The sequence below is a fragment of the Maniola hyperantus genome, chromosome 2, assembly GCF_902806685.2.
Source record: "Maniola hyperantus chromosome 2, iAphHyp1.2, whole genome shotgun sequence".
Taxonomy (NCBI): Eukaryota; Metazoa; Arthropoda; class Insecta; order Lepidoptera; family Nymphalidae; genus Maniola; species Maniola hyperantus.
The window spans coordinates 365,096-386,023 of NC_048537.1; the positions used below are offsets into that span (position 1 = coordinate 365,096).

A 20,928-nucleotide genomic window follows, 5' to 3' on the forward strand; every position below is an offset into this window, starting at 1 on the left:
AAAGGCTACATCAAAGATAATTCGAGATAGATACGAAATCTGATGCCTTCTTGCTAGTTGATTGGGAAATAAGGAATGAAATCATACTGTACAACTTTTTTTAAATCTCTACATAGTATAAAACTAGCTTATGCTCGCGACTTCGTCCGCGTGGACTGTACAAATTTCAAACCCCTAGTTCACCCCTTTAGGAGATGAATTTTCAAAAATCCTTTCTTAGCGAATGCCTACGTCATAATAGCTATCTGCATGCCAAATTTCAGCCCGATCCGTCCAGTAGTTTAAGCTGTGCATAGATAGATCAGTCAGTCAGTCAGTCACCTTTTCCTTTTATATATTTAGATTCAGCCCGATCCGTCCAGTAGTTTCAGCTGTGCGATGATAGATCAGTCAGTCAGTCAGCCAGTCGGTCACCTTTTCCTTTTATATATTTAGAGATAATATTTATATTTATTACGGGCCAGGGGACGGATAAGGACGGCTTATCCGATAATAATGATAGAAAGGTACAATAGCATCTTTATATTACCAGCCACAAATCTATACTATATCCATATTAATATTATAAATACGAAAGTGTGTCTGTCTGTCTGTCTGCTTGCTTTTAACGTCCCATCCGCTTAACCGATTTCGATGAAATTTGGTGCAGAGATAGCTTGCATCCCAGGGAAGGACATAGGCTACTTTTGATCCGGAAAATCAAAGTTCCCATTGGATTTTTATAAACCTAAATCCACACAGACAAAGTCGCATCGTCTAGCAGACGATAATCGTGTTTAACCGCTCTGTAGGCTGGAGCTCCCCAGTGCTAGCTTCTGAGTCCTGTTACAGTAGGTACCATCTCTCAGGATTAACAACAATGGCCGCGTAATTGGAGAGAACGCTGAATTTGTAATCGAGGTAGGCTCGGGGTGGCCTGACTTATGATGCTGTGAGAGCTGGTGGGAAATTCTTGCAAGTGATTGGACAAAACCAGTCGCAGGATAAATGATAGAAAGTAAGCTTCTTATGCATGCGTATCTATATAAACTACTAGCGACCCGCCCCGGCTACGCGCGGGTAGCTTATTTAAATTTTCGAAGGGATATCTATTTTTTTGAAATTAAAATATAGTCTATGTCACTCAAGAATAATGTAGCTTTCTACTGGTACAAGGTTTTTTAAAATAGGTTTAGTAGTGCCAGCCAGGAAACCTCCCAGTGAGCGTGGGTGCCGCTAGTCCCTTTTGGTACGTCCGAGGGGAAGACCAGTGTTCGGGCTAACTAAATAAATAAATAAATAATTTTTATTTCAGGCAATGAAAATACTACCCATAACAATATACACAGTATGAAGCGGATTAAATTAATATTAGAATTGAATAGAATCTATCTTCTATCTAAATATATAAAAGGAAAAGGTGACTGACTGAATGACTGACTGACTGACTGACTGACTGATCTATCAACGCACAGCTCAAACTACTGGACGGATCGGACTGAAATTTTGCATGCAGATAGCTATTATGACGAAGACATCCGCTAAGAAAGGATTTTTGAAAATTCAACCCCTAAGGGGATGAAACACAGGTTTGAAATTTGTGTAGTCCACGCGGACGAAGTCGCGAGCATAAGCTAGTAGAATATAAATGTAAAAAATGGAGCTAACAATTTAAAAAACTAATCTAAGTAAAGGTGTTAGTCGCACCGATGCAGGTTGGCGTAACGTGGCTACTAATTTCTCTTTGGCGATATTGTTAGCTAGTGACCTGGCCGGGGGGAAGTTTTTCCGTGTGTCCCTCTGACTAGCAGAAGGCACAGTGGACGAGGCGAAGGATGGCACATTTTGCAATGTTATATACATTACCGATACCTAGGACTTGAACCCATTACAGTACGATAGTTTATAATAATAAAAATAATATAATAAAGTTTTTTATTAAAGGCAAAGAACCCAGTATACATATTATTCATAAAATAAAATATACCATTACATAAATTAAAATAAAATAAAGTAAAATGAACTACATGTACATACAAACTTATAAACTAACTGTTTAACGAGCAATGACAAAATTATTATGTGATTATTGTCAGACAAAGTACAATTAACTTTCATTTTCGTCAGTGGCTTAACCTAATCTTGGCTGTAAATTTTGGTGAAACAATAAATTTTTTTTTTTTTTTTTTTCTTTTCTTTGTCAAGTACCGCTTCCTAATTCCCCACCAGGTCTCCAGCTACAATAGTTTGTTTGTCTATTCCCAGAAAACCAGCGAGGCAAGGCTCTCTCGAGATGGATTAAGATCGCAAATATGGGACGAATGGGGATTATACAGGCTTGCACGGTTTTCTGAACGAATTATTATATTATTGTTATCAAAATACGTGTATATCCTACTTACGAAACAATTCCATACCCATTTTTATTTGGACAAGCTGCTAATCACTAATGTCGTATCATTTCATAAAATCTTTTTGAACTTAAACTAAACTTAAGTCATTTTTATGCAAGCAGTTAATTTGTAAATCTCTAGTGACAAATTGAAAATCTATAAGTCCCGATAATTGCTAATGCGCGTGACGCCAGCACTAGACTGAAGTTTCGAGCTTTTGGTATATTTTTATTTCGGCTGACGTAAAAATGACGTCATTTCGATGTTAATGAGACATGGTTCCAGCGCAATAGCAGTTAGCGGGACTTATACCTCTAATCTCTATCACAGAATATATAATAGTACTACGTATCTCTATGTATATACTATGGCATTAGCGATACAACAAATTATTAGTCCGTACATAAAATAGCCTAACTATGGGCCTCATAAGAAAGCTCAGAGTCACTCAGCGGGCGATGGAGAGAGCTATGTGCGGAGTTTCTCTACGTGATCAATGAGGAAATGAGGAGATCCGTAGGAGAACTAGAGTAACCGACATAGCTCAACGGGTTGCGAAGCTGAAGTGGCAATGGGCAGGGCACATAGTTCGTACAACCGATAGACGTTGGGGTCCCAAGGTGCTGGAATGGCGACCTCGCACCGGAAGACGCAGCGTTGGATGACCCCCCCACTAGGTAGACGGACGACGTCAGACGAGTCGCAGGGAGCCGCTGGATCCAGGTGGCGCAAGACCGTGGCGTGTGGAAGTCCCTATAAGAGACCTATGTCCAGCAGTGGACGTCTATTGGTTGATGATGATGACATAAAATAGCAGCTACCTACACACGATAGAAGAAAGAAAGAAGCACTTAATCAGAGCAATGTTATTTAACACGCCGCGCCGGTAAAATCCCTAATTCCTAAAAATCCCAAACAAGTTAAGGGCTGAAAAGAGCTTACGACGACGGGCTTGTCTAAACACTGCTACGAGGAATTAAAACTTTCTATACAAGTAAAGCGCTAATGTAAGTTTAATGTCTGCCTTTGATGTAGTCTGCTTCGTGGAGACACTTGTCAAAATGGCTACTAGATGTGGCATTATTAGGGTTACGTACCTAAAAAGGAAAAACGGAACCCTTATAGGATCACTTTGTTGTCTGTCTGTCTGTACGTATGTCAAGAAACCTACAGGGTACTTCCCGTTGACCTAGAATCATGAAATTTGGCAGGTAGGTCTTATAGCAGACATTAGGAGAAAAATCTGAAAACCGTGAGTTTGTGGTTACATCACACAAAAATAATTAAATTGTGGTCATGAAATAAAAATTACTATTTTCAATTTTTGAAGTAAGATAACTATATCAAGTGGGGTATCATATGAAAGGGCTTCATCTGTGTATTCTAAAACAGATTTTTATTTATTTTTATGCATCATAGTTTTTGAATTATCTTGCAAAATGTCGACTGTAGTACGGAATCCTCGTTGCCCGGGCCTGACTCGCACTTGACCGGTTTTATTTCTATTGATATCATCACTATCATTCAACCCACCGCTGGCCCAACTGGGCACATATATTTCGGAATGAGAAGGGCTTAGACCATAGTTGGGTTGGGGTAACAATAATTTTCTTGTATTTCTTTTTTCTGTGTTTTTATAAATTGTATCTTATCAGTTAGTTAGTTAGTGCATATATTGTTGTGTACACATATTAAGGGTTACCGCTTAGATCTCAATCTATTGTTTTTTATTTTTATTTGGGCCATTTATAGCTGAAACCTATTTTGTGTGCCTTTATAATAAAATAAAATAAAATAAAAATATGTGATGGAGTTCCAGATACGCCCGCAAAATTGTGAATTACCAATATAAATAGTGGTAGTCTAGTGGTTAAGACGTTAGCATCCTATTCGATGGTTGGTAGTTTGATCCCAGATTTTTAACTTTTTAGAGTGAGCAAGAACGAGAGAGTTGAGCAATTAAATATCACTTGTTTTAACGGTGAAATAAAACATCGTGAAGAAACTTGCTGGAGAGTTCTCCATAACCTTTTGAAAGTTGTGTGAAGACTGAAGTCTACCGATCAGCACTTGGTCAGTGTGGTTGACTATGGCCGACGTCTTCTCTTGTAGAGATGAGACCCGTGTTTAGTAGTTCCAGCCAGTGATGGCTTAGTTTTATTTAATTTAAGGTACTTTAATTTTATTTAAAATTGGTTATGGACGGTTACTGTCTGAAATAAAATATTTTTATTTTTATTTATTTATTTTTAGTGATGATGAATAAAGTGGATGCGGAACGAAAACTCAGAACTCTAGTACATTACTGGCGGTACGAGGAGCTTGCTCTATTACGATCGACACTCATATAAAATCCTTGCTCATATTTTCAAATTACAGAAGTAGAAGTTCGGATCTCAACTCGTCGCTGATAGCATATCTAGAGAGTGTATCTCAAGACACCGTTTGGCAGATTCGCCGGCGTTTATGCAGATTACCCGTGCGCAATACCCGGGCGCTGTGATTTTTGGCACCGGCTCGTTCCGGGCAAAGTTTGCGAGTGTTCGCTTCATCGGATTAAAATGAGCTGGAGAACGTGCTTGAGAATTAATGAGCACCTACTTAGTTAGCGAGAGTTATCATATTGATTTCAAAAGTAAAAGACCTAACGGTTTTAACACTGAAACTGAGGCGTAGTTTAGAGCCTCAATAGCTCAACAGGTAAAGGACTGAAAACCGAAAGGTCGACGGTCAAACCCCGCCCGTTGCACTATTGTCGTACCTACTCCTAGCACAAGCTTGACGCTTAGTTGGAGAGGAAAGGGGAATAGGTATTAGTCATTTTACATGGCTAATTATTCTTTAAAAAAAAAGTTTAAAAACACGTTTTTACCATCTCCCTGGCGCAGTGGTAAACACTGTGGTATTGTAAGTGGAAGATCCCAGGTTCGATTCTTGGCAGGGTATTTATGATTTCCAAATTGTTACCACCCTACCGGCAAAGCAATACCGCCAACTGATTTGGCGTTCTGGTACGATATATAAATGTCCAGACTAAACAAGAGAAAATGTAGAAATCATAATTTTATTTTTATTTATTCAGACCTAAAAAGTTACCACTACACTTAAAAAATTAAAAATACCCACATTTGAAAGAAATCCACTAGTAACGTAGTCTCTAAATTTCTGTATTGATCCTGCCCGGAATCGAACCTGAAGAGCTAATAAGCTGAAATTCTAAATAAACATTGATTCATATTTGTATAGAGACACCAAAATTGTCAGCTTTCTAAATGATAGCCATGTCAGGGTACACGTTGTGACGTAGCTTCCTGACATGTGTTTCAATTGCCTCACTTGTAAGTTGTAACATATCGCGTTACATACATGACGCACCATCTATGTTGAGTTTGTTACGCGAAGAACACAATTATTGTCAGTGCTGCCAACCTGACGCGCCGGAACTATGTGACAATGGAGGTGATAAGTTATCGCCTCCGTTGTCTTGAGCTTTACTTAGGTACATCTAATTATGCAACACAAGGTCGGTAAACAAACCACGAACTACCAGTCGAGACCAACAGGGCATAGAATTAGCATTTATTTGTTCAGCGGAGAGAATTCCCCGCTGATGTTTACAGTACTTAGAATAACGTCTATTTCAGGGTATCTGAATGTGTTTTATAACCCCCTTAAAGCGCGAGTGTTCAGCTAACACCAATAAAGGGTAAAGCTCGGTCTACACACAACTCACTAGTCAAATCAGCTGCTCGATTGCGGTACAATGACAGCTACAATGTCACGATCGCAATCCTCTCTGATTGGTTGACGCTCGCTCACTATTAGCTACAAGGCATTGTTGCAACAAGAATCACACAAATTCAGCCAATCACAACAATATTGATCACTACCCCTATTATAAATGTGAAGGTGTGTTTGTTTGTTGGTTTGTCCTTCAATCACGTCGCAACAGAGCAACGGATCGACGTGATTTTTTGCATGGGTATAGTTTAAGACCTGGAGGGACATATACATATTATGTCCTTTCCCGAGATGTAAGCTAACTCTGTACCAAATTTCATCAGCTCTCAGATAAGTAAAGGATAAAATTCACCACAAAAGTCGGTCACCCATACAGCTAGTGTGGAACCGGAGTTGAGGCTGGTGTACACGGGCCTTAACCTTAAGGCTAAATGTCGATGTAATAAATGCGAGTTACTCCTCCGGGAGCTTATATGCAAATGTATCGACGCCGTAAACTCAAATATACATAGCGTTGTTATGATATTATGGGGAATTAAATGTCCGCATATAAACGAACTAGCTGATGCCCGCGACTTCGTCCGCGTGGATTTACGTTTTTCAAAATCCCGCGGAAACTCTTTGATTTTCCGGGATTAAAAGTAGCCTATGTGTTAATCCAGGCTATAATCTATCTTCATTCCAAATTTCAGCCAAATCCGTCCAGTAGTTTTTGCGTGAAGGAGTAACAAACATACACACACACACACACACACACACACACACACACACACACACACAAACTTTCGCCTTTATAATATTATAGTCGGGATGAAGCGGCGATAGCTTGCTTAGTTCATCGTTTTTATTTCAAATCGCATCAGTTTTCCCTGGTCTCGTTCAAGGTCTGATTTTTATTAGTAAAGCGTTAATCTATAAATTAAAAGTTTCCTTTTGAGGTACGGAACCCTAAAAGTAACAAACATACACACATACCTACAGACGCATACAAAAATTTTCCCTGTATGATATTAGTGTCATATGATGTTATTATTCTGGGACTATTTGGATCCGACAATAACCAATTAGTTCCATTAGTAACTATACACAGAAACAAACATCAATAATAATAAACAACAGTAAAGCTAATGATGACTGTTTATTGTTTATTGGAACAACATGGCTGATTGCTGAAACAAGCGCGTGTCAACAGCTAACTCATTATACTCTTCCGCGCCGTCGGTTCGCGTCGCCATGTTTGCTTCACGCCACCTACACTGCGACAAGGCGCTCTTGGCACTTGAATGACATTGACAGGGGGGCGCTGTTGGAGAACAAATGCTTAGAATATTCAAATAAGAATAAAGGGGACACTTAACGGCAACGTTAGTTCCGATTTTCGCCACGCGCCAAGATAGCCTTGTCGCACTGTACACTGCGATGGAATCTAACACTCACCTGCGAACACCACCATGTCTCTTTATGGTGTTCAATCTATACTACTTAGAAAAACAACCCCCCTACCAGAAATAATTTGTTTACTGTGTAATAAATTATCTCTGCCCATACTACGTACGGTCTTAGTAATAAACTGAAGAACATGTTAATTATTAACCTAAATTATGAAGCTACTGAAAAGCTAATTCGTTAATACCTATTACATACCTATATTAGGAATATACACGCATACACACACACACACAGACACACACACACACACACCGAAACACGCGCGCGCTCATACACACTCTAAAGTAAACATAAAAATCATTGTCATTGCAGATCTGGGATGAGACTCCCCCATGACACGGGTTAACCTAATTTGTGGGTCGAGGGTAATTTTAAGTAGAATTCTAATTGGAACAAATAAAGATTTATTATTTTTATTATTACTATAATATTATACTAATCACTACCCATATTATTATAAATGCGAAAGTGTGTTTGTTTGTATCTACTTATATGTCTGTTTTCATGTAACTCTAAAACACAGGACTTTCATATAAGATTCCTCCCCTAGTTTAACTCTTTTAGGGATAGATTTTCGAAAAATCTTATCTTAGCTGATACCTACGCCCAAGAAAGAACCTACTTTCAAAACGCAAGTTAAAAATAACAATACTTACTAATTGAAAATTTCAAAACAAACTTTCATTTCCTATTTACCACCCATAAGGGGGATTTTCCAAAGTAACATACAGGTAGGTACTCTAACTTCAAAAACATATAGGACTTTCATATAACCTTCCAATTCCCATTTTACTCCCTTAGGGGGAATTCTTCGTAAGATCCTTTCTTATCTGTTATCTCTACCCCGTAGAAAAAACCTACGTTTCAAATTTCAATTTAATTATTATTATATATAGACTTCCAAATTATCTGACAGAAAAATATTTCTAAAAGGGGAGCTGGCCAGAGCTGGCATAATTATTTACTTATTCCGTGACAAAAGCAAAAGCATGTAAACGTAAGAGGAATAGATACAAACAAAAGTAATTTTTCAAATAAGCAGCAACATAAATACGAGACGAAAATGTGGAAAAACGTTCTAAATTGCTTTTCAATTTAATTAGAAAAAGTAATTTCTACCGTTCCGTCTAAAAAGCTTTCTTAATTATACGCTTCGAATAAAGGAATTATTCTTTTATGTTATTTTTTTCGCCAAGCACTTTTTTTACTGTAATTGATTTCGTATCCGTATCCGTTCAAAGGCGAGAGACAAAATTTTAACTGAAAGAAAAATAGGTAGTACATAAACGTTACTTCACTTTTCTAAGGAGCGGTGTTTATCACCATCATGATCAACCCGTTACTGGTCCACTACTGAGCACGAATCTCCTCTCAGAAGGAGATGTGTTTGGTCATAGTTTACCACGGAGACCAAGTGTGGATTGGCAGACTTCACACACCTTTGAGAACAATATGGAGAACTCTCAGCCATGAAGGTTTCTTCACGATGTTTCCTTCAGCATTAAAGCAATATTTAATAGGGTCTTGGACGGTAGTATTAAAAAAATTATGTGATATTTTGTATAGCGGTTATGGGGCTAGAATTTATTATTAAAGAGAATAGTAAAAAAAATTAGATTTTTCGTTATTTTTAACATAATTAATTATTAACGCCACGCTGTACGGAAGTCGATTAATGACGTCACAAGGCGTAAACGACAGATATTTTTAATTTTTTTTACATAAAAATATGTATCCATAAAACTTATGTATCCGCAAACATAAAAATTATGTATCCGCGTCGCGTCTCTATCATTCACCATTCACCACCTATGTAACCTAAAAATGCAAAGAATAACGAATGGAAGCAGAAGGTGAACTGCGCCGAATCCTCATGACTTTGAAATTAGAGACAAGTTCGATCAAGTGCACTTACACATTTATAGTGTCGCGCCGTTTGTGACGGACTTTCTGGTAAACTCGCGGGAAAAAGTGGTTGAACCAATAAATCGGATCTATAATTGTAAGGGCGGTTACGCACTCATCCGATACGAGTCCGTGAAAATACGTTCCGAAGTAGTCATAGAACTATTTGTATGGTACATATTAAGACAAAAGTCTCGAAGTCTCTTCGAAGTCAAAAGTCAAATCATTATTACAATCTCAATTGTTCTGATTGGCTGAATATGTGCGATTCTTGTTGCAACAATGCATTGTGGCCAATAGTGAGCGAGCATTAACCAATCAGAGATGATTGCGATCGTGACATTGTAGCTGTCAAACAACCGCGGTAGGGCCACAGGAGTTTGGGCGGCGTCTGATGCAACGGAGGGGAAAAAAGGATTCTAAAATGTAAAAATTTAGCAAACTGACTATAGTGTCATGTAACCTCGAACAGTGTTTGATTATTAGTGTTAGATTATGTGCTTCCAAAATATTATGATAACAACCATTACCTATCGCCACGAGCGATTACACAAAAGGCAATAAATCCGTGACTCGAAAGAAATGGTTATAGGTACCTTATAAGGAAGGCTTGAGCTTTTTTTTTTTTTTTTATTCAGATACAAATTAGCCCTTGACTGCAATCTCACCTGATGGTAAGTGATGATGCAGTCTAAGATGATAGCGGGCTAACCTGGAAGGGGTATGGCAGTTTTTATTAAACCCATACCCCTTTGGTTTCTACACGGCATCGTACCGGAACGCTAAATCGCTTGGCGGCACGGCTTTGCCGGTAGGGTGGTAACTAGCCACGGCCGGAGCCTCCCACCAGACCAGACCAGAAATTTAGAAATTATAAAATTCCAAACCCCTGCCAGAAATCGAACCCGGGACCTCCCACTAATAAGACCACAGCGCTCACCACTGCGCCAGGGAGGTCGTCAAACTAGTTACGTGCTGGATCGCCAGCGCTGACAATCAGCGTGAGAAGAAAAGCGGCTTTTCTGTATATCGTTCTCGTCAGCGCATAAAAATGTCATGTTCATAGTCTTAGCACTTTATCACCCGATTGTCCTTGCGTCACCGTTTACGATCAGATAACTTTCAGCTCCGACTTTTTCAATGAATTCTAAATGCGCGGCAACTGTCCTCGCACTCCGTCACTTTCTAACCGGCACAGATAAAAATCTTTTGTCCCCCTCACTCCATTGTAACTGACAGATGCCCCGATAGCAGTGTTACTTTGTCTCTGTTCAAGGGTCCTTCTGTTATCTTCTAAATCATTGCTAGTCCTTTTTCGAGGATTCTCCAAATGCCGAGTTGTTTTTACCGTATAAATTGTGATAAAGTTCGGTATGGACTAAGAGCCAGCGCGTGCCGGACCTTCGTCTAAAAATATATAAAAGGAAAAGGTGACTGACTGACTGGCTGACTGACTGACTGACTGATCTATCAACGTACAGCTCAAACTACTGAATGGATCGGGCTGAAATTTGGCATGCAGATAGCTATTATGACGTAGGCATCGGCTAAGAAAGGATTTTTGAAAATTCAACCCCTAAGGGGGTAAAAGAAGGGTTTGAAATTTGTTTAGTCCACAGGGACGAAGTCGCGAGAATAAGCTACTTAGTTACTTTATAAATGCTGAAAGTTTCTCTGCGTATTGTCCACAACACAAGGAGGAACAATCAGCGACTATGAAGCTTAGATCATGGTGGCTTTGGGAGATAACACGTAATAAAGGTGTAAAAAATCTAATTTAAGTCTAAATTTTTTATAATCTAAGTCTAATTTTTTTCGGAATAAGTAAGTAGTATTATAAATAAAATACTTAATGCTTTGCCAGACGTGCCAGTGTCGTGGCAACCCCTGCCAGACATGCTAGACTATAAAGTAGGCATCTGGCACTTTATATTTTAACATAAGATTTTAACACCTTTATTACGTGTTATCTCCCAAAGCCACCACGATACAAACTCTTCATAGTCGCTGAGCGTTCCTCCCTCTGTTAGGGACAGCAGATAAACTTTCAGCTTTTATAAAATTATAAAGGTCTGGCGCGCACTGGCTCTCGCTCTAGTAGAGGGAATTATAATTAATGGAATTTCAAATGAGTCCAACTAGAGAGTTAATTAAAATTAATGTCGCTCCGAGCTGTTTCCCTGTTGTATCTTTTTTGATTGCATATTTTATTTATTTAACACCTGTTTTCCTGTTGAAAAACAGGAAAACTTTCCTCTTTTTGCACTGACGTAGACCTGATTGAAATGCAAGTTGCTATTAATATTCCTATTCATTATGTATGTGGCAGGCAAGATCTGAAGATTTGGATCCAACATTTTGAAGTTTTTGAAAAATCATAGTCAGACGAAATCTTCTCAAAGAGTGTTTATTATTTTAGCACATAATCTTGTTTTTCGCAGGTGGGCACTACATGATAGGAGGCAGTCGCGGAGACATCCTGGTGATCAGGGAAGCCCGGCCTGATGACGCCAGCTCCTACTCCTGCGAGGCGCAGCACGCCCTCACCGGGGAGAAGAGGAGGAGTCCGTCGGCCATGATTGCTGTTTCACGTACTTACACCTTCAGTCTTTATTTAGCTGACCTAGCATGGCTTAACTCGTTTAAAATCCCTCAGTTTTTAGGGTTCTGTACCTCAATAGAACCCTAAAAATACCTCGAAAGAAGAAGAAGAAAAAAGGGAACCCTTATAGAATCATTTAATAATCTAATCACATCACATCACATTATAGAATATAAATCATTATTTTGTAGATCAAACGGGCAGTATGGCGCCCAGGATATTGACGATATCAGAAGACGAGACGGTGCCTCAAGGAGGAGACATCAGACTAGTCTGCTGCGCTATCGGGAGTCCTCCACCGGCTTACAGGTTTGTAGATCAAACGGGCAGTATGGCGCCCAGGATATTGACGATATCAGAAGACGAGACGCCGAGACGGTGCCTAAAGGAGGAGACATCAGACTGGTCTGCTGCGCTATCGGGAATCCTCCAGGATGTTGATGATAGTGCTCATGAAACTTTAGAAAGAGATAACTGTTTCGCATAGCAGCAGCAGCGAGCAGTCTCTGTCGTGGAGACTAATGAAACATAAGTGACAGAGACAATGCAAATTCTCTTTCTGACGTTCGATGTGCAATATTTCCTGCCGCGTACGTGTGGTTAAAAATTTTGATTTTTGTGGTTCATTGTAACGTAATCTGGTTATTCTTTGTAATTTTAGGCCCTAATCAGTTTCAAAGCCTCAATTGGACTGTACTTCCAGCTGGTTCCGCCACACCAACGGGCGGCTCAGCCCAGTGTCCAACAGCATCCGCATCTCGGTGTCGGAGCAGGTGCTGATCATCCGACGAGCGCAGATATCCGACAGCGGCGTGTGGACGTGCCGCGCCCACAACCAGTACGGGGAGCAGAGGAGGGACGCCAGGCTGAGGGTGCGCTCGAGGCTGGTGGTCAGCGTGCACCCACAGTTACAGGTACCTTATTTTATCGCTGGGCTTACGGATTTTTCCCTTTACTTACTTGTACATTGCTACCTGATAAATTTCATGACTCTAAGTCAACGGGAAGCGCAGTTCACGACACGTTTTTCATTCAGGAATTCTAACAAAACGTCGACGCTTCGACGTAATTGGCAAGTGTGAAATGTTAGAACATTTGACGCAAGTAGCCCTAAAGTAGCCCTTTTTTTTCTTTGATTTTACGTCACCATCTTAATATTGACATATCGTCGATTCATGATCAAACTGAGAGTTCCCTTACTCTAGTTCTCTGCCTATAGGTTTTGATTCCCTTGACGGATACGGAAGTGATCCTATAAGGGCTCCTTTTTCTCTGGAGAAACGGAACTCTAAAAACGAGATCACCGCCCTTGTAGTTTATCCCTAGTGCCGTTGACTTGGTTACAATCCTCAACAATTTCCCAGGCTTCCCTTCGCCCGTCCCCTTGGGAGGGACCTTCTCTGCTGTCACCAATACGCTTGGAATTTTTATTACGTTTTCTTGACTTCGTATCGGAAATATAGGCGACTCTAATAATAAAACTACTGTAACTTATTGTTTAGTGTTTTTAAATTTATTTTTTGTACCAAATATGAAATTATTACACGCCTGCGTTACACGTGTACATAGTTTAGAAAATTTTCAGTAAAAGTCTATTGATTCAATGTAGTTTTCAAATATTATATTAAATGGTTTTTTAACTCATATTTTAGTTAAACAGATTTATCTATCATCATGATCATAATCAACCCATCGCCGGCTCACTATAGAGCACGGGTCTCCTCCCAGAGTGTGGTTTGGCCATAGTCTACCACGCTGGCCATGTGCGGATTGGTAGACTTCACACACATTTAAGAACATTATGGAGAACTCTCAGGCATGCAGAGCTGCAGCATGCAGATGCATCTCAAATACATTTCCTCACGATGGTTTCCTTTACCGTTACAGCAAGTGATATTTAATTACCTAAAACGCACATAACTCCGTATTTTGTAGTATACAGGAAATATAGAAATAAACCATAGATGTGTCATTGAACGGCCGGCAGAAGCTTTGCTTTAAAACAACCGCATCAAGTCAGTGATTTGCAAGTAATTCCAAGAGACGTGATTTGTATTTTACAATACAGACATAATAATACGATTTCCTCTATTCTCAGTGTTATTTTTCACTTCTCTCAGCCAGTGTTAGGTAGGGTATAGAGGAGGGTAGAGTGGTGTAAAACCTCGTCTATATTCGACACAATATTCGATGAGCGCGAGTGGCGAACACCAACGAGATCTCCGTGTCTGCTCGGAATGCTTATTTTTCAATTTTCAACCTTCAGTGCTTCGCTGGAGGAAATGTAAGCAAGTGGGACAAAATCCGGTGCTAGAATATTGAATTCAAATTATATCTTTTTAAATATCAAGATCTTTTGACGCGGATTATTTTAAAATTGTCAACTTTCGTTTTTCTTTAGAAGACATTTTATTATACTACTTTGTATCTAAAGCTTGTTTCACACTACAGGATATAAACTATAGTATAGTGCGGTCAAAATAGACATTCAAAGTTACAATAATCCAGTGGGAACACCGCCGAAGGGAGTTGATAACACAGTTTGCATGTGCGTTGAAAAAGGATCTGGCACAACGGGCGGCTTTGACCGCCCAGGACACCCAGGTGGTGAGGGTGAAATTGTTTGCGGTGGCGTGCGGTGCGGTTATAGAAAAAGGAGTTTCCGCAAAATGTTTTATTCTGTTAGGATTCTGTTAGCGTTGGCTCGCACTATTTCAGTCAATAATTTAATCTTTTTATTAAGTATTTTTAGGGTTCCGTACCTCAAAAGGAAAAACGGAACCCTTATAGGATCACTTTGTTGTCTGTCTGTCTGTCTGTCTGTCCGTCTGTCTGTCAAGAAACCTACAGGGTACTTCCCGTTGACCTAGAATCATGAAATTTGGCAGGTAGGTAGGTAGATTTTATAGCTGACATTTGGGGAAAAATCTGAAAACCGTGAATTTAGGCTTACATCACACAAAAAAAAATTGTGGTCATGACTTTCTAAGTAAGATAACTATATCAAGTGGGGTATCATCTTTCTTTCTTTTCTTTCTTCATTCTGGGCTGGTTTCCGCACTTAAACGTTTCCGTCTGTTGTGCGTGCATCACCCCTCCCCGCCGAAGTCTTCACTCCAGCCATCCAAGCTCACTCCAGAAGCCGAGTAGACCGCCCAGGTTGCCGAGGGCTTCTTGGAGTGAGGTCGGGGAACCTAAATGGCGTTCGCGTTGCTCTGCCACGCCCGTGCACTCCAGGAGCACGTGCGTCGGTGTTTCATCGACCTCCATGCAGACCCTGCACAGAGGACTGTCGGTGACACCTATAACGAAAAGGTGTTTGTTTAATGGGCTATGCCCTGTTATGAGTCCCACCACCTTCCTAAGTTTACCTCTGTCCAGGCGGAGTAGTTTGTTAGTTTGACGTTTGTCTATGTTAGGCAAAGCCTCTTTGGCTTGCCTGCAGTCTGTTGTGTTAGCCCATAGTTTAGAATGTTCTTTTAGTGTTAGTTCATGCAACCAGGTTTTATACTCACTGAAGGGTATGGGTACGATTGGTTCTGGCCCTGTCACCTTCAGTGTCGTAGCCTTTCGTGCTAGTGCGTCTGCTGCCTCGTTTCCCTGGTCTCCATCATGTCCTTTGACCCACCTTAGGGTGATGTCGTTTGACATGGCGAGAGTTTGCAGAGCCTTGTGGCAGTCTTGTATAAGTTGGGAGGTCGTCGAGAATCTAGCCAAGGCTTTAAGAGCAGTTTGGCTATCAGAGTTAATGTTAATCTTAAAGTTTGTTACCTGTCGATTGGTCATGGATATAGCCGCGGTCATAATGCCCACACACTCTGCTTGGAAGACAGAGTTTTCCTTACCGAGTGCGTGACTTATCCTCATGTTCAGTTCTTGGCAATAGGCTCCTGCACCTGTGCCAGTCTTGGTTTTGGATCCGTCGGTGTACACTTCTATTGCGTCTCGTGTTGACCTCGGATTCATATTCTTTCCTGTGTTTATCTTGTAGTTTTTGTCTAGTATGTGTTGTTTTTTGGTTCTGTCGCATTTCCACTCCAGACGTGGCTCTTTGTTTATGCTTTGCAAAAGAATTTTAGTATGCATTGTGTTGTGTTCTTTCCAATGACCCGAGGTTTTCAGTCTCAAGGCTGCGAGTGTTGCTTCTTCTTTAATGTGTAGGTATAGGGGCGGAATCCCCAGTATAATTTCGAGTGCTGCTGTTGGTGTAGTACTCATGCAGCCGGTAATGGCGAGGCATGCTTGCCGTTGGAATTTCTGTAGTTCTTGCTGGGCGGTTGTAAGGAGAGTTCTTGGCCACCATACAAGTGCAGCATAGGTTAGTGAACATCTTACAACCGCTAGGTATAACCATTTCATTATCTTTGGTTTTAGTCCCCATTTTTTCCCCAGCATGCGTTTGCATTGATTTAGTATTGTAAGTGATTTTTTAATTTTATCTTCTGTATGCCTTTTCCAGCTGAGCTTGCTGTCCAGCGTCACACCGAGGTACTTTACTTCAGTGGACAGTTCAAGGCTTGTGTTGAACAAGGTTGGTGGTTTTGTTAGCTCAATTTTTCTTTTGTTGGTAAACAGAATCATCTCTGTTTTCTTTGGATTTACTGTAAGTTCATTTCCATCGCACCATCTTTCGATTAAGCGCAAGGCTCGTTGCATAACTTCATATAGTGTGTTTTCTAATTTACCACTGATTAGGATGGTGAGGTCATCCGCGTAACCAATGGTATAGAACCCACTTTTGTTTAGTTTAGTTATCAGGTCGTCAACTACCAGGTTCCACAGGATTGGTGATAAAACACCTCCTTGAGGGCAGCCTCTCGCTACTATACCTTTTGTGACTCCGTTGATGTCTAGTTGTATAATTCTCTGTTCTAGCATTACTCTTATCCAGCTGCGTATAGTTTTTGGCGCCTTGTATCGTGCCAAGGCTTTGTCAATGCTATCAAAAGTTGTTTTGTCAAAGGCTCCCTCAATATCTATGAAAATGCCTAATGTCGATAGTTTGTTTTCTAAGTCATGCTCGATTTTGGACACAACAGAGTGCAATGCGGTTTCTGTTGATTTACCCGTACTGTAAGCATGTTGGTTGGGATGTAGTGGTATATGCTTTAAAGTTCTGTCCCTGAGAGACCGGTCGACCAGTCTTTCAAGCGTCTTTAATAGAAATGATGTAAGGCTGATTGGTCTGAAGGACTTTGGCAATGTGTAGTCACTCCTACCAGGTTTTGGTAGGAAGACCACCTTCACTTCTCTCCAGGCCATTGGGATGTATTTGTATGCTATGCAGGCCCTGTATATTATTTCCAGCCAGGGCATCAGTTGAAGTTTTCCCCATTGTAGAAGTGCTGGGAAAATGGTATCGGTCCCTCCTGTTTTGAAAGGGTGAAAGGTGTCTATAGCCCAGCTGATTCTATCTCGCGTGACTATGTTGTTGGCAAGGTCCCAATCCTCTTCTATTGGATGGTGACCAAGGGTGTTCACCCAGTCTGTTGAATCTACTATTCTACAGCCAGGGAAGTGTGTTTCTATGAGCGTTTCGCTTATCTCTTTGTCGTTCTTGGTGTATGTTCCGTCAGCTTTCCTCAGCGAGCCGAGTGTGCGGGTGTTATCGTTTGCTAGAATCTTGCGTATGCGAGCAGCAGTATCGTTTGATTCTATGCTTGTGCAGAACTTTTGCCAGGAGTTTTTTTCCTTTTCCCTGACGCGTTTATTGTATTGGTATTGGGCCTCCTTATAGTTGTCCCAATCTTGTTCTTGTTTGGTGTTTTTGGCTCTGTTGAAAAGATGTCTAAGTTTTTTCCTCATTCTTTCCAAATCAGGAGTGGGGTATCATATAAAAGGTCTTCATCTGTGCATTCTAAAACAGTTTTTTATTTATTTTTATGTGTCATAGTTTTTGAGTGATCTTGCAAAATGTCGAATAAATACGACTGTAGTACGGAACCCTCATTGCGCGAGCCTGACTCGCACTTGGCCGGTTTTGTTTTTTCAACATCAAACCCATGAAATTGAATCTGGAAGCGCAAAATATCCATTACGTGTCTGCCACGCGTTACCCGTTACAAGTCAATACAGGAGCGCTCCATGAATAATTCACGCGCGTCTCTACGCGTTACGTCGCGGGAACCAACTCTCTACTCGGATTAGCGCGAGAGGGCGCTCCAGAGATTAGCTTGTATTTCGACGCTTCATTCTTCTGCAACCTTATTGAAAGATTATGTAGAATCTCGAAGCATAGTTCTTGACTTTGGCTCTAAATAAAGAGTCTCAGTCAAGTAGATTTATTTTATCCTTATAAACGTATTTTATTAATACCTATCAAACCTCTGAAATTCAATCTGAAGTGCAAAATATCCATTATTATTTAAGGGGCGCTCCAGAGCTTAGCTTGTATTTTGACGCTCAATTCTTCTGCAACCTTATTGAAAACTTTTGTAAGAAAAGTCTTTACTATTTTTCGATTTCTAGATCCGTTTGTAAAATACAATGTTTTAAAGTGCTAATTTTTATTAGAGTCAAGTGTCGTTCCCCCCCCCGTCCCCCCCCGTCCCCCCCCCCCCTAGAAGATGCCTATTCACTCTTGTTTTAAAGATACCCGAGTTGTAATTGGTAGGAAACACATAAGAAACTTGGAAGAGGTTACAGCGCACGTCAGAATTAACCAACTTGTCAATAATTAACAAGTTTGAAACATTGTACTAACTGTTGTTTAACCACTAATTCATCGCACCTGCCTCCGTTAACAATGTCGGAGTTGTTATCAAAGCGTTATCAAAATTCCGTTAAAACGCATTAAAATACCATTTGCGTTAAAGCGCCGGCCATTACCGAAGTTAGTAAGTTAAAAGTAAGTTTGGCGAGAGTTTGCTGAGGGCCGTCGCGTCGCTCAGCGAATGTGATCCGTGAGATAACATTTATTTTGTTATCTAATGTTATTTGATTTGATAATTCAACGCTTCGTTTAGGGTTTAGTTTTTTGCCATTCGGCTACGTCCGTTTGCCATTATAGATTCGTCATGTCTGTCTGTCGACTTCGTCCGCATGGACTACACAATTTTCCAACCCCTGTTTTATCTCTTTAGGGATTGAATTTTCAAAAATCGTCACAATAGCTATCTGCTGCATTCTGCATGCCAAGTTTCAGCCCGATCCATCCAGTAGTAAATATGTAACTTAATTATTTATTCACACCAGTATGTATGCTTCTTTGTCCCTAGATCTAGCGCTATAATAGCTAGATCAATAAACAAAATAATTAGGTATTTATGGTTTTTGACCTTTATTATATCAAGTCCACCCAAAAAATAATATTTGTTTTAAATACCTTATAGGTGCAATGCTATGCAGCTTTTACAAAAAAAGCGTTACAGAAGTTTTTAAAATACCTATAAAAAAATAATTTGCAATTTTAAGATTTCTCTTTTACCTCCAAGAAAATGAAAATAGTACCTAGATTTTTGAATCGTTGACTAGGTTTTAGGACTTCAGCAGATTTTGCCCATTGAGCTAATTAAGGCTTTAAAAATTAAAAAGATTTTGAATGTTGATAAGTTTGATTTTTTATGAAGGTTCAAAAAACTTTTTGTTGTTGCATCAGGTGGCGAACTCAGGCAGCTCAGTTCAATTCAACTGCTCAGTGGAGGGCGGGGACGCGCGCGTGCGGTGGCTGCACGACGGCGTGCCCGTGGGCGGCGGCGAGCGCGTGCTGCGCGTGCACGGCGTGGTGCGCGCGCATCGCGGCATGTACCAGTGCTTCGCTGAGCGGGACCTGGACAGCGCGCAGGCTGCCGCGGAACTCAGGCTGGGAGGTCAGTGTCTAACTTTGTACATGTATGGGGGCGAATGCATGCTGATTGCTGCAGCGATACATTGCAGGTAAAGAGTAAGGCTCTATAAAGTACGATTCACATCAAACCCGTATCGAATCGCGTGGAATTTTATCCGTCCGCATGCTGCAGTAGCCACCCGCATGTGGCCGATTGAGAAAATGCAATGGAATGCGAGGGCATGCCGTTGGATACCGCAGCATACTACCGCATGTTTTGAGCGACCGGACGGTGCCGCGTCGCAGTCAATCTCCTACCGTGTGGACCACCGTCCTTAATAAAATAAACGTGATGTCAGCGCACAGTTAACGGTAATTACTTTGTTTCGTGAATTCACTTAAACATCAAGTTACTTTACGCAATTTTAATATTATGAGATTTTTGTTCCTCACTTTATTGAAAAATGCACTTAAGTTTCTAGGATGAAAATTAAAATTTATTCATCTGACTTAAAGGAAAGCCGTGAAGCTAAGCTTCTTAGCTCTCACTCGCGAAGTAAATAGGTAACAAGAACTCGTGAAGTTATAGTCCGTACAAAATGACTCCTCATGCGCCATTTTAACTCTATGGGTAAACTGAGATGTCAAAAGTATTGTTCACCTTTAAATACTCATTTACTTCATATTTGTGCAAATCTGGGAAAATTCAGAAAATTATCTTTCAGGAACAAATATAAAGTAAATGAGTATTTTTGACCAAAGTTTTTATGGAAAAACATGTAGATGCATAAATGTTATGCGCGAAAAACTTATTACCATAAGCCTTCGACGTATGATTAGTCTACTATTTTCGAAAAACTAACTGAAATTTGAATTTTCGCGGCTGGGTCTATCAAATCACCTTAAATTATTTATTTTTACCAAGTGTTGTAAACAACTTGCTATGTCCAATATCCGTTGCAATACTTTTTTTTAAATTTTACAATCGTTTATTATAGAATAGAATTAGAATTACTTTGTTATACTTTTTTTTTTAATTTTACCATCGTTTATTATAATAAACGATTTCTATTCTATAGAATAGAATTAGAATT

General features: G+C 40.1%; 1 protein-coding gene across 1 annotated transcript in view; it reads left to right on the forward strand.

Moving 5' to 3' along the window:
* Positions 1-20,928, forward strand: part of LOC117988956 (cell adhesion molecule Dscam2-like) — a 184,579-nt gene that overhangs the window by 133,894 nt on the left and 29,757 nt on the right. Inside the window, exons 6-9 of the mRNA XM_069505182.1 lie at positions 11,909-12,058; positions 12,261-12,378; positions 12,773-12,983; positions 19,667-19,877. Of these exons, the coding sequence (XP_069361283.1) occupies positions 11,909-12,058; positions 12,261-12,378; positions 12,773-12,983; positions 19,667-19,877 (690 nt within the window). The remainder of the gene's footprint in view (positions 1-11,908; positions 12,059-12,260; positions 12,379-12,772; positions 12,984-19,666; positions 19,878-20,928) is intronic.